At 42.5% G+C, this 14,547-nt stretch overlaps 1 protein-coding gene across 2 annotated transcripts in view; it reads left to right on the plus strand.

Annotated features, from left to right (window-relative positions):
* RPRD1B (regulation of nuclear pre-mRNA domain containing 1B) overlaps positions 1-14,547 on the plus strand; it is a 48,540-nt gene that overhangs the window by 2,154 nt on the left and 31,839 nt on the right. Inside the window, exons 2-4 of one of the 2 annotated variants that reach the window (XM_075900802.1) lie at positions 1,634-1,763; positions 3,271-3,404; positions 14,232-14,383. In XM_075900802.1, coding sequence (XP_075756917.1) covers positions 1,634-1,763; positions 3,271-3,404; positions 14,232-14,383 — 416 coding nt within the window. The remainder of the gene's footprint in view (positions 1-1,633; positions 1,764-3,270; positions 3,405-14,231; positions 14,384-14,547) is intronic. The other variant, XM_075900803.1, reaches the window with a different exon arrangement.

The following is a 14,547-nucleotide window of genomic DNA, read 5'->3' on the forward strand; positions in this document are numbered from 1 at the left end:
CCTGTGAATAGGTTCAAGAGTTTCAGAGGGGTAGCTGTGTTAGTCTGTAACTGAAAAAACTTAAACAGCAAATAGTCTCCTAGCACCTTATAGACTAACAACAAAATGTAGATGGTATCCTGATTTTCCTGAGCAAAGTGGGCTGTGAATAGGTGTGAAACTGATCAGAAGTTTGTTAATTTCATTTTTGATGGTTGTAGTAGATGCCCTAGTTTGGGTTTTTTTGGGCAGAGGTGGGGGAGGGGTAGTGTTGCCAGTTAAGATAGATGGTGCTGTAGGAGGCACATTTGAAAGGGTTAGCTTTTTAGAAATGAAAGTTTAATCTGTGGAAATTGAGTCTAGTGTGATACTCACTGAGGCTCCAGAGCCGCAAGTGTCTCATTGATGTGTCTCCTGTGGTTCTTTGCAGGACATATTGAAACACTGTATGAATAGTTAATAAAATCAGGATGCTTTTACTGTTTTGTTAACCAAGTGTAGCTGATAAAATGGTCACTTAAGAATGACCATATTGGGTCAGACAAATGGTCCATCTATCTAATCCTGTCTTCTGACAGTGGCCAATGCTAGGTACTTCGGAGTAAATGAACAGAACAGGAAATCAAGGGATCCATCCCCTTTGCTGTGAAGTTTTGTGTGTATAGTTATCTGTAAAACAAAATATTTCATGTCATTATTAAAATATTAATATTTAGTGAATGAAACCATTAACGCTCAGTACTGGGGCTCTCTTGTGTAATGCCAATTGCTAATTTGGCTCCTGAGTCAGAGATCTGGGCACTGCATGCCCTTTCCTTGGCTGCATTTTGTTAGTCCTTTCTTATATACAACCAGGTGTATGGAGATAGAAAATACTATGTTTGGAAGAGCTGAATTAGGCTTGCTATGGGAACCACAGCTGAAATTCTTGACTTTGGGGTGCGTAAATTGTCATGTTGAATAATACATCTTATATATTCTAGAGAGCTTGTCTCCTGTAGATATATTGCTTTGGAATTTAGTATCTGTTGGCATTGGCTAATGGTGATAAATGGAAATACCTAAGTTTTTGGGGTTGAGAAGAAACATCTAGCTAATTGCTAGATACATGGATAATGGATTGGAAAATTTGGATTCTGAAAAATAAAAGGTCCTAGATTCAAGCTCTCCCATACATGGATATTGAGTAATTAAACAGCTTAGTATAAGGTTAAAATAACATGCTTCAATGAGTTGATTAATGAAAAATACATCTATTGTCACACTAATTTTGGTGGCTAAGTTGGAACAGTTCTTTTCATTTTGATCACCACTTGTGGTGAGGTTTAACGTTTATTACTGTGCATCTTTTCTCTGATTTTCTTATAGAATAATGAGAGATAATCAGAGAAAAGATGCACAGTAATATTAGGATTATTTCCCTCTTTGTTTTATAAATTACAAACCAAAATCTGGCTAAAACAAAGAGGGTCAAGAACTGCTTGACTTGACAGCATCTAGCTGCTTTTGCTACTTTGGTAAAATTGAAATGCAGGAAACTCAGCCATATTTCAAGCTGAGAAACTGAACACTTTTGGAATGTGTAATTAACCTCAATAAAATATGAAATGAAAAATAAAGAATGTAAGTTAAGTTGTCTTCTCTTCTTTCCCAGCAAAATCAAGTAGAAAGCTTACATTTCTATATTTAGCGAACGATGTAATCCAGAACAGTAAAAGAAAGGGTCCTGAATTCACAAGGGAGTTTGAATCTGTTCTTGTGGATGCTTTTTCTCATGTTGCCAGGTAAGTTGTTTGAATGTTAATCTGTTGTGCTTTCCTTCCCCGATTTCTTTCTTAATAGCTTTTGTGTTAAATGTTCCACACGTTTATAAATGTTCCACAAGTTTAAATTCAAGTGCTTTTCAAATATAGGATTATGTATGCCTAAGGAGGTTAAATTGTCTTTGCTAGAAGTTGAACTCTGACTCCTTTACTTGCTCTTGAGAAACACAAGTAAAATGTTGGCAGCTGGTTCTCTTAAATGACACTTGACTCGTGGGGTTTTTTTGGTTTTGTGTGTTCAACTCCTGTGCAGTTTCAATACTCATCCATAAATCTCAAGGCTCTGTACAGAGATGGAAATTACCTCTGTTCTAAAGATGGTGAAACTCAGCAGTTAAATGGTTTGGCCAGTCACATTATTTGTCAGCAGGGAGTTTGAAACAGAGCTCTGGTTTGAAGACTACTCTGGTCAATCCACTACTAGACCTTTTTTCAAATTATTTCAAAATGCTTTAATATAAACAGTGAAATTTAGAAGAAAAACACACATCACTCCTGCTTCAGTTTGCTGCTAATCAGCTGCTATATTTGGTTTTTCCAAAAGACATGCAGTTTGAAAACTATCTTCATATTTAAGCTAATAATTCCTGTTTCTTGATCTCAGTTAATTACCTGAAGAGTTATAGACTGGTTTGAAACTTGTTACTAGCTAGAATATTCCCAATAGAAAACTTAATTTAAACTTCATTTTCTATACCATCTCATCAGTGGGCTTGAGAGAGTTCTTATGTGTGTCTTGCTTTTGTGTCTACATCATTTTGGTATGGCAGCAGGTAGAGATCTGATTTTTTTTTAAATTAAATTGTCAGTCTTATGTATTGGGTAGTTGTACGTTATGGGAGCTTTACTGGCTCACATCAACTGTTATCAAATGATTGGCCTCCTCACTGAGGTGGGAAAGGGTGACATACTCCAGAGGAGGAAACAGAAGGTGCAAAGGGAAACAGCTGCATTTTATTCCTGCCATAGGATGGTCTCTAGCTAGTTAAGGATTGTTGTACTATTTAGAGACGAGCTTAATCTGAACTGAATGGTTATAATGCACAGGGGAATTAAAGAGCATCTAATGACAGTGTGTTCTGGATAATGACATAACTTTTGGCACTGTTTCTTCTTTTATTCCTTAGAAGTCTTGCTTATTTAGTGGATGTTTAATAAGTAAGTTCTCATTTCAATGTCTAATGACCCGAACAGTTCCCTTTTTAATTAGGATGTCATTCATTGAAACAATCACTAGAAGCGAACATTTTAAAGTGTAAACTCAGTAACTTTCTAGGATTGTTATAGTTATTTCTACAACAGCAGAAAGTACTTCTCTCCCTCCCCACCCCTCCCTTACCCTCCCCCTCCCCCTATAAGTTTGCATCTTTCTCTGATGGGTGCAGCTTCTAATTTCCACAATGGCATTTAAAAATACTCTTGTTGTATAACCAAAGTTTTTAAACTATTTTTTTAAATATTTGAACAGAGAGGCAGATGAGGGCTGCAAAAAGCCCTTGGAGCGATTGCTTAACATCTGGCAAGAAAGGAGTGTGTATGGCAGTGAGTTCATACAGCAGTTGAAACTTTCTATGGAGGATACCAGTAGCCCTCCACCAAAAGGTAAACAGAGGGGTTGCTGCTTTTTTTTTTTTTTTCTTTAAAGCTATCACATTAAAAAGTTAATGTGTTACTAACTGACATTAGTGCTTTGATGGTAAACAGGCCAGTTCCTGGCATCATGCCCATCTAAGGTTAAGAGACTTGCAGTCAGAATTGTCACTGGAGTCAGGAAGAGTACGGCTACACTGCATTTTGAAACACATGGCAGTAAGTCTGAGAAATTGGGTCTAAAGACTTGGGCGGATGCTATGGAGCCAAAACAGCTATGTAGATGTTTGAGCTTGGCCTCTGAAGCCCACCTTCTCCCGAGGCTTTGGAGCTAGAGTGTGTAGTGGCAGGCTCTGAGGTCTGCTGCTCTGGGTTTCTGCTTGTCATTTAGGTGCACCGTGAGGTAATTGACTTGAAGAAAATTCACAATCCCAGCAAATTCACAATCCCAGCAATGACAGAGCCAAGACTAGGTCATTTAACTCTACACAAGCAAGTGGATGCACTCACTCTACCTTTATAGACTTCTGTGTAGGTTTGGGGGAATTCAGCACAACAAGGATTGTTCCTTGTGTTGCCACCTCCAGGACAAGCTTGTGACTCTTCTGCTTTGGCAACTGTAGTTAGTCCAGCCGTGGAGAGAGTGGGACTTACTGGTCTCCAAAGCACACTGCCAGTTTAAAACTGTCCTCCAAACACAAGTGTGGATAGTTAGGTTAGTTAGGGGGGCTGTTACAATGGTCTGGTCTCCATACTTTAGCCCTCAGCTGCCCTTTCCTCATTCTGCATCATCTTGACAGATCACCATGACTCTTTGGCAAGCGGTAAGGATGTTAAGTATCAGTTAATTTACTAGTCGAGTAGTGGATCGAATTTCCATCAAGTACTCGACTAGTCGATGAGGAATGTGGAAGTGCCTCTTTGAAATGTACAAGAGCCCCAGTGGGGGCTCTTGTGCATTTCAACGTTGGAACTCTGTGTGCAGCCCGCGCCAGCAGGAAGTCCCGCCGACTCCGGGCTCCACATGCTTTGAAATGCGCAAGAGCCTGGCTCAAGTGGCCTGAAATGCACCTGAAATCAGTGCAATTTAATTTCTAATCAGTTTGAAACATGTACTGGCTATGCAACCTGCGGGTGCATATACTTATGCTACAAACGGGAATGCATTCATTATGGAAGAATACCTAAACTCCTCACTGAATATGTGCAGATTATTTACCATTCCACAATGTGTACATTATGAAGAGGACATGTCTCTGCATAGAGTTATCTGGATCACTTTATAAGTTGGGTGCAAGCAAATATGCAGGTTGCTATGTTGAAATGAAATAAAATATTTGATTTAATTTTATTTTGAATGTAGGTGGGTGGAGCAGCACAAGGGCCATATGTTGCCCATTGGGGTTTTATGTGTGGCCTAAGAGACATTTTGTTTACTGTTGCCTATGCACAGGGTTGCCAGATTCCACTGGCTTCCATCTGTGTAATTATTTTCCTACCACTGATAGTAGTGACATGCGAGTGAAGCAAGGGCAAGTGAAGTGAAGTGTATGCTGATTGTACACAATGACTGTGACGCTGCAGAGGGAGCACACGGCTCTCAAAGTGCTGCTATGGTTCGGTTAGCACACCTTGCAAATTCTAGGTACACAAGCGCAGTTAGAAAATTCCCCTGTCCCGGGAGACGGTCTTGGTTACAACAATCTTGTGGCCCGCTGAGAGAGGGCTACTTATGTGGCTCACTCGCTAGCCTAGATTGCCCCCCAGTCATGCAGGCCATGCTTTCAGAATGCGTGGAGGACTCCTTGGGAAGCAGTGCATGAGAGAGATTTGGCAGAGTGGCTAATCTGCTGAACATGAGCTCCCGGTGTGATGTTATGGCCAAAAGGGCTAATTGGATCATTGTTTGCATCAACAGAAGAAGTTGGAGTAGTAGTTCAGAGGTTACTTTTATCTCTGTATTTGGCCTCCTGTCGCCTTGGCTATAAGATAGCATCCACAATTCAACTTGGAAAGGGCTCCGAAGAGTCATGAGAATGATTAAAGGGTTAGAAAACCTGCCTTACAGTGTTTAGACCCAGGACTCCACCTATTTAGAACTGCAAAGGGAAGGTTAAGGGATGACCTGTTTGTGGCCTGTAAAGTATCTACATGCAGACAAATATTGAATGCACTTTTTCAGTCTGGCAGAGAAAGGCATAGCACAATCTAACGCTGAACGTAGCTGACACTTGCCAAATTCAGTCTGACAAGGTTTAGATTTTTAACAGGGAGGGAGTTCCAGTGGTTAACTATCCTGTTTAGTTTTTTTTTAAATGTGTCGTGGTAGATTCTCCATCACTGGCAATTTTTACATCAAGATTAGATTTGCTAGGGGGCTGCACCCCCTGCTTGCTTCACTTGCCAACCTCCCTCTCTTTGGGGGTAGGTGTCTGGCAGGGGAAGTTTGCAAGAGTGGGGGAGCAGCAGCAGGCTGGGAATGCAGGGTCTCGGTGGAAGGGTTGAGGGAGAGGGCTGGGGATGCAGGGTCTCAGCCAAGAGGATGTTTGAGGGGACTGGGGATGTGAGGAGGCCACGTGGCTCCCAGCCCCTCACCCACAGGAGGGGTGAGGGCATGTAGCTACTGCCCCGTGGCACCAGGGGGGGAGAGGGAGGAGGCAGGGAAGTTGAGGGCTGACGGGGTGGTGGGACGCAGTGACCTGATGTCACTCTGTTGTCCCGCAGGAAAAAATTGTGTGTGTGTGTGTGTGTGTGTGTGTATATATATATATATATATATCTAGAACGATATAAACATCTGCTCTGGGGATTATTTTGCGGGAGTTCTCTGACCTGTATTCTGCGAGAGGGAAGACTAGGTGACCATAGTGGTTCTTTTTGGCCTTGGAATATATGAATCTGAGGAGACAGAGAAGGAAGAAAATAAAACTTGCAGCCAGATTTGTTGTTTAGCTTCCACTTCTTTTGAGTTATAAGCTATTTCTTTCCATGCTAGAGGCCTTTGTTTCCTTAGTGAAATACATGGAATATTTCCCTTGTGCACACATGCAAACATATGTGGGCATCTATATTTTGCATGTGTTTCAATCCTAAATGTACCTAATTGGAAACTAGCTACAAGAATATCTTATTGATCTCCTAGGCTACGTCTACACTGGCCCCTTTTCTGGAAGGGGCATGTTAATTTCAGCTATCGTAATAGGGAAATCCGCGGGGGATTTAAATATCCCCCGCGGCATTTAAATAAAAATGTCCGCCGCTTTTTTCCGGCTTTTAGAAAAGCCGGAAAAGAGCGTCTACACTGGCCCCGATCCTCCGGAAAAAGCGCCCTTTTCCGGAGGATCTTATTCCTACTTTGAAGTAGGACAGTGTCCTTTCCTACTTTGAAGTAGGAATAAGATCCTCCGGAAAAGGGCGCTTTTTCCGGAGGATCGGGGCCAGTGTAGACGCTCTTTTCCGGCTTTTCTAAAAGCCGGAAAAAAGCGGTGGACATTTTTATTTAAATGCCGCGGGGGATATTTAAATCCCCCGCGGATTTCCCTATTACGATAGCTGAAATTAACATGCCCCTTCCGGAAAAGGGGCCAGTGTAGACGTAGCCCTAGTGATAGAAATGCAGCCGTGTTAGTCTGGTGTAGCTGAAACAAAATACAGGACTATGTAGCACTTTAAAGACTAACAAGATGGTTTATTAGATGATGAGGTTTCGTGGGCCAGACCCACTTCCTCAGATCAAATAGTGGAAGAAAATAGTCACAACCATATATACCAAAGGATACAATTAAAAAAATGAACACATATGAAAAGGACAAATCACATTTCAAAACAGAAGGAGGATGCGGGAGAGGGGGGGAAAGGAAGGTAAATGTCTGTGAGTTAATGATATTAGAGGTGGGGAAGGGTAGATGTCTGTGAGCTAATGGTATTAGAGGTGATAATTGGGGAAGCTATCTTTGTAATGGGTAAGGTAGTTGGGGTCTTTGTTCAGCCCCCCCCCCGTGGAGAGTGTCGAATTTTAGCATGAATGCCAGTTCAGAGTATTCCCTTTCAAGTGCAGATTTGAAAGCCTTCTGAAGTAGGATGCATGTGATTAGGTCATTGAGACAGTGTCCTTTCTGGTTGAAATGGCAAGAAACTGTTTTTTCTTTGTGATCCTGTCTAATGTCTGTTTTGTGGGCATTGATTCTTTGGCGAAGTGTCTGAGACGTTTGTCCAATGTACATAGCAGACGGACACTTTCGGCACATGATAGCATAGATTATATTTCTGGAGGCGCAGGAATATGTATTCTTGATCTTATAACTCACTTGGTTAGGCCCAATGTAGAAGCACTATACACCAACATCCCACATGAAGACGGATTACAAGCAATTAGAAACACTATCCCAGAGGACACCACTGCCAACCTGATAGCAGACCTAGGTAACTTTGTTCTCACCCACAATTATTTCCAGTTTGAAAACAACTTATACCTCCAGATCAGCGGCACAGCCATGGGTAAATGCATGGCCCCACAGTATGCTAATATCTTTATGGCTGACCTAGAACAACGTTTCCTCAACTCCTGTCCCCTTTTACCCCTTCTCTACTTACGCTACATCGATGACATCTTTATGATCTGGACGCATGGCCAAGAAACACTGGAGACATTCCACAGAGATTTCAACAACCTACACCCCACCATTAACCTCAGCCTGGACCATTCCACACGAGAGATCCATTTCCTGGACACCACAGTACAAATCAACAATGGAAAATTAGACACCACTCTCTACAGAAAACCCACTGACTCATACAGTTACCTACATGCTTCCAGTTCCCATCCAGCACACACCATACGATCCATCATCTATAGCCAAGCCCTTCGATACAACCGCATCTGCTCTAATCCCACTGACAGAGACCAGAAACTTTAGGATCTCTACCAAGCATTTATAAACCTCAACTACCCACCCGGAGAAATAAAAAAGCAAATTGAAAGAGCCAAACGAATACCTAGAAACCATCTACTACAAGACAGACCCAAGAAAACCAACAATAGAACGCCACTTGTCATCACCTACAGCTCCCAACTTAACCTGTCCAACACATTATCAATAAAGTACAGCCTATACTGGAACAGGACACTAAACTCCAAGAAGCTCTGGGAGACAGACCCATAGTCTCCTATAGACAACCACCTAACCTCAAGATGATTCTTACCAACAACCACAGGACATACCACACTAATACCAACCCTGGTACTTTCCCTTGCAACAAACCCCGTTGCCAGCTTTGTCCACATATTCACTCTGCTGACACCATTATTGGGCCTAACCAAGTGAGTTATAAGATCAAGAACACATATTCCTGCGCCTCCAGAAATATAATCTATGCTATCATGTGCCGAAAGTGTCCGTCTGCTATGTACATTGGACAAACGTCTCAGACACTTCGCCAAAGAATCAATGCCCACAAAACAGACATTAGACAGGATCACAAAGAAAAGTGATAGAAATGTAGCCGTGTTAGTCTGGGGTAGCAGAAGCAAAATGCAGGACAGTGTAGCACTTTAAAGACTAACAAGATGGTTTATTAGATGATGAGCTTTCATGGGCCAGACCCCCGGGTCCGGCCCACGAAAGCTCATCTAATAAACTATCTTGTTAGTCTTTAAAGTGCTACATTGTCCTGCATTTTGCTTCTACAAAGAAAAAACAGTTTCTTGCCATTTCAACCAGAAAGGACACTGTCTCAATGACCTAATCACATGCATCCTACTTCAGAAGACTTTCAAATCTGCACTTGAAAGGGAATCCTCTGAACTGGCATTCATGCTAAAATTCGACACTCTCCGTGGGGGAGCTGAACAAAGACCCCAACTACCTTACCCATTACAAAGATAGCTTCCCCAATTATCACCTCTAATACCATTAACTCAGACATCTACCCTTCCCCACCTCTAATATCATTAACTCACAGACATTTACCTTCCTTCCACCCCCCCCCCCTCCCGCATTCCCCTTCTGTTCTGAAATGTGATTTGTCCTTTTCATATGTGTTCATTTTTTTTTAATTGTATCCTTTGGTATATATGGTTGTGACTATTTTCTTCCACTATTTTATCTGAGGAAGTGGGTCTGGCCCACGAAACCTCATCATCTAATAAACCATCTTGTTAGTCTTTAAAGTGCTACATACTCCTGTATTTTATTGATCTCCTATTTTTTAGTAGAATTTAAATACATTTCTTTCTTTATTCTACCTAATGTCAAGGTATTTCATTTTAAGTTTTTATACAGTCAAAAAAACTAGGCCCGGCAGACTTCAGTTGCAAAATCCTTTGGCTAACTATTAAACATACCAGCTTTATAGGTTATTTCCATGTGACTGGTATGCAGGGGACCTAGGGGAGAAGTGCTCTGTACCTAGCTCTGTCACAAGTAGAGGCTGAGCAGAAAACCTTTTATTTAAAAAAAAAAAAAAAGTTTCATTGTCATTCACGGTTACATCTCAGTAGTCTGGCAGTAGGTAGTCACTGGGTGACGGAAAAAATGAGTGAATCTATAGCTTTGCTAGTTAGAGCCTTCGCCTAGGATGCAGGCAACCCAGATTTGAACACCTGCTCCAATGACTGTTTATGAAAGTGGAACAGCTACACAAGGAGAGATTGGTACCAGCATATCCCAGGGCCTGGGAGACTCTCCTGCCGTGTGTGATACTACTGCTTTCTGCGCATCAGAGGGAGAGGAATTGATCCTCAGTCTCTTGCATCTTGGGTGAGAGCCCTAACTCCACTGGACTAGAGCTAAGGAAAGTTTCTTCTCTGGCCACTTTGAAGCCTTCCCTAAATCTAAACAATTGCTGATTAAAATGCTTTGACTTGAAATGTTTTTGTTTTCGTGATTTTTAGTTGAAAAATTTTAACAATCACTTTTGGTTTGACCACAAACAATTGTTTATTTGCCAAAATCCAGTTAAGCACCCACCAGCTGTGCGTGTGCCCCAGCTTGCCAAGGAATTGCTCTATTGAGCTGAGTAGCAGAGGGTGGATATAGTGGAGGATTGGTGTGAGAGGCAAGGTCTGTGCTGAAGCTGCAGAAATGGAGTAGTAGTAAAGCAGCAGCGAAGACTGCAACAGGGAGGGGTGGCTCCAGCTGTAACTGTAATAAGATGACAGAGGAGCAGCAGCAGCTTGGGTCACAACAGCATTGCTCATGTCCATCCTGGATACGCTGCCAGCTAATGTACTGGAAATGATAATGGATGCTCTTCCCCATCCCCGAAACCAAAGGGGGGTAGGTATCGGAAGATGCACTGGAGCTCATTGCCATAATCTGTAATAGCCTTTAGGACTTGCATTAGTCGTGCTCTAGCCTCTGTGTGTGTGTGTGGGGGGGGGGGTTGAAGTTCTCCGGTTCAGTCCCCCAAAGCTGTGTGTTGGGATCTGTAAATTGGTGGTAAAACAGGCCTCGATCCTTTTCCAGAAATAAGTTTCTTCAAACTGAGATTCTTTAGACATGGATCAAGTTGCTAAGTTACTGCATTTAAGAAGCAAAAGTGCATAGACCTTGCATGTGCCCATCCCAGGTAGCAAGCTGTGTATTTAATATTTTTATCTTGTTGTTCTAGTTCTCTTGTAAATGAGCAAGGTTCAAAAGACCCGGTCAATCTTTGAGCATGTGTCCACACAGACCCCACTGTACATGTGTGCTCCCATGCACGTGAGTGTCTTAGCCAGCAGTGTCTGTTGGTGCTGTGCATGTCACCTATGCACTTATGGGGTGTGCGGTTGTGCAGCGATCATAGCAGCCCCAATCATTCCCTGCCACACATGGTAGATAGTCAGAGCCTGTGTCTTCTTTTGTGGATAGGAGTAGGATTTTATGGTATACTATAAAAATACTTTTGAGTCTCCCATTGGTACTTAGAAGTAAGGATGAGGGCTGAGAATAGGTCTGCCTGCCTTCCTGCGAGCCAGTTATGCCTATGAAATGCCTGTTTTGTTTTGAGGCATCTTCTGTCTTAAACACTCTGTTGGTAACTGTTTCTTTGAAGTGCATTCAGAGGTTCATAATGCCGCCTTGAAGCTGTTTCTGGTGGAAAAGATGAGAAGAGCTTCTGACTCCAAGGATCTTTCTCAGAAGCTGACTGCTCCTGCCTCAGAGCTGGCTTCAGCTAGGGCTCTGGCTACAAGAGATGCTACTTTGGGTGCTAAGTGGTCTGGCTGTAAAAGATGTCCTGTTCTGTTGTAACACTGAGCCTTTTCATCAGTCTTCTTCAGGTCCGTGGCTACTCCAGCCCAAGCTAGGAAGGGGCGCAAAAAAAAAAAATCTCTGGATGGGCCTTGGCACCAATAGCTGTCCTCATTCTCAGCCGAGAGAAACACTCAGCTTCATTATGCCTCTGACTTACCCAAGCCCGCTCCTTTGAATTTGTATCTGTACTGTGGGATCCCATTTTTCAGCTGCTAGATCGCGTCCTTTGTCTTTGCTGACTGACAGTGCTTTCTTGCTACTGCTGACATTGATACTATTTGTCACAACACTGCTGCAGCCTGAAATGAAGACCTCATTTACTGAGACTCTTATTGGTATGGCCATTCACAGTAGCGTTGACATCAGTACTGCCCAAGCTTTCTTTGTCTCTTGTAGATTTAACATGACTCTGAAATAGAAGTACTCTGCCAGATATCTCTTCTTTATACGTGGTATTCAGCTCCCTGCTGGTCTTGGAAACACGGGTTTGGATGCTGTGATATTGTTGCTCGTCTCATAGTACAATGTCTGAATCTGTTCCTGTTTCTACTCCTTAAGAGACTATCTACTTTAGTAGAACTATATTCATCTGCATGGTAACTTTTGTATGGTAGCAGAGACCTTCCTATGAACAAATCTTTTCCTTTGCCTAAAACAGTTCTTGACAGAAGCCTGGAAAGGAACCTCTTTAGTCACAGAGCTCCTTTTTAGAGAGATTTCCGGTTCCATACTACACATTCTGGGGCACAGTACAGGGTGTAGCTTTGGCTCTGTTGGCCTGTATGAACCTCTCAGCTTTACTCCTTTTTATTCAGCTACGTTGAGATGTAGAGGAAGATCACTTGGCCCTAATATTCATCTAAGGTGGCTCTTTCTCCCCAAGAGCTCTTTCAGAGTTATGAGCAAGAACCCCATAATGAGGAAGGTCACCTTGAGGAGTGGCAGTTTCCCCAGCCATATCGTCATTGTCCTGGGTGAAGCTGGGACTCCATCTGTCCTCTCCACAGTAGGCTCTTTCAGAGCGCACACAGACTTCCTTTAAAGAATGGTGGACACCTCTGGACATTCCTAGAAGTCCTCCTGGAGAGGTTTCAGGACTTTATACCCAGTATTCCAGGTTTGCTTGGTTATGTCTCTTAACCAAGGATTTGTGGCAGAATCTGGCATCTATATGGGCACTTCAGGTCCGTAACAGAAGAGTGTAAACATTTTTCTCAGCAGTCCCATTCAGAGACCTCTTCAGCCCGTGGAATCTTCTGTGCCATCTATCTTGGACTAATTGGTTTTGGAACACGTGATTGCTTAACTCTAATAGATGGATATAGTAGCCAGATGAACTATCACTCAACTGTTGAAGGTTATTCAGTTCCTTCCCCTCACCCAGTGGTATCTTTAAGGGCCCAATTCATACATTTTCATCAGCGAGGCATTGCTACCTATCTGGGACTTGAATGTGGTACTCCTCTTGTACGTGCCTGCTCTTTGAACCTACGTTATCTATCTCCTATATCACCTCTCTATTCAAATGCCATCAGCTTGGCTCGCCGGAGGGAAATTTCAGACTTTGTCAATTCCTCCATAATTCTTTCATAAAGAGAGACTCAAGCCATATTGAAAACTTTTGTGGAAAGTGGTTTTGGATTTTCCTATAAACTGATTTATACCCACACTTTCCCTAAACCACACGTTTCTGCTGCCGAGGCTAAACTCCATAAACTAGACATTCTTAGGGCTGTGCTTTTATCTCTCCAGTACAAAGCCATTTCATAAAGCATCTTGGCTCTGTTTTTGTGAGAAGTCTCAAGGGCAAGCTGTTTCTCTCAAAGATAGCTAAATGGGATAGACAGCATAAGATTTCTTACTCCATTAAATAAACTGCTTCTTCCTTCTCGAGTTAGGGCACACCCTGGTAGGCTCAGTCAACATCAGTGGCTTGTTTACATGACCCTCTATTTTAGACATGTATGGCAATTATTTGGAGTCTGTTACATATATACATCTATTAGTACTCCATTGGGATAGCTTCTAGATGGACAGTCCTTCCAAGCTGCCTTACAGTCATTATTTAGCTGTTCCTCAAGGTGGACTGTGGGAGTGGTAACTGTTAGTCACTCGTCTACAGTGTGTGGACAGATGTTTGAAGGAAAAAGGTTACTTAATTGTCCGTATCTGCAATTCTCCAAGATGGTTTTGTCCACCCATATCCTGTGATCTGCCCCTGCTGCCTGGATATTCTGTATTAGTGAAGAAAGTGTGTGGTGGTTGGGGCTGCTTTGCCTTTGACTGGGGACATAAGAGCAAATGGCGAATGCACGGCACTAATGAATGCTGCTTGTGTGTACATCTGCTTTTGTCTACGTAAATCTCATTACAGTCTCAAAAGTCCAGTTTCTGTGTGCGACCATTCTTTTGCCCTTATGTTGCTGACCATTCTGAAAGTGATAAATAGCTTAGCCCTCTGTAAAGAAAATTGTAGATTGACCCTCTGTAGAGGTCATGAAAGCATCTGGTATAACTTTTGAAAACATAGGTAAGAATCTGTTAAAGAATGCACATGGTGTCTAGCTTGAATGGCTTGTATTGAGACTCTGTGCCTCTACAGTTACCGAGGAGAAAAAGTCCTTGAAGCGGACGTTTCAGCAGATACAAGAGGAAGAAGATGAGGATTATCCTGGGAGCTACTCGCCCCAGGACCCCAGCACTGGGCCATTATTGGTACGTGTGGAAGTCGGAAGATCTGACAAATTGCAAAAGGTGACCTCTGGTAAAGATACAACCACAAGGTGGAGCTATTAACAAGTAAAATGTAATTAATGGAGATACACAACTTGGGCTTGGGAAGCCACTGTGTAATACTACGTGGTGGTTTAGTGCAACTGTTCTGTGTTTGGTGGTGGGCAAGAGGAAGGCATCATAGA

Source organism: Pelodiscus sinensis, chromosome 18 (assembly GCF_049634645.1).
Source record: "Pelodiscus sinensis isolate JC-2024 chromosome 18, ASM4963464v1, whole genome shotgun sequence".
Lineage (NCBI taxonomy): Eukaryota > Metazoa > Chordata > Testudines > Trionychidae > Pelodiscus > Pelodiscus sinensis.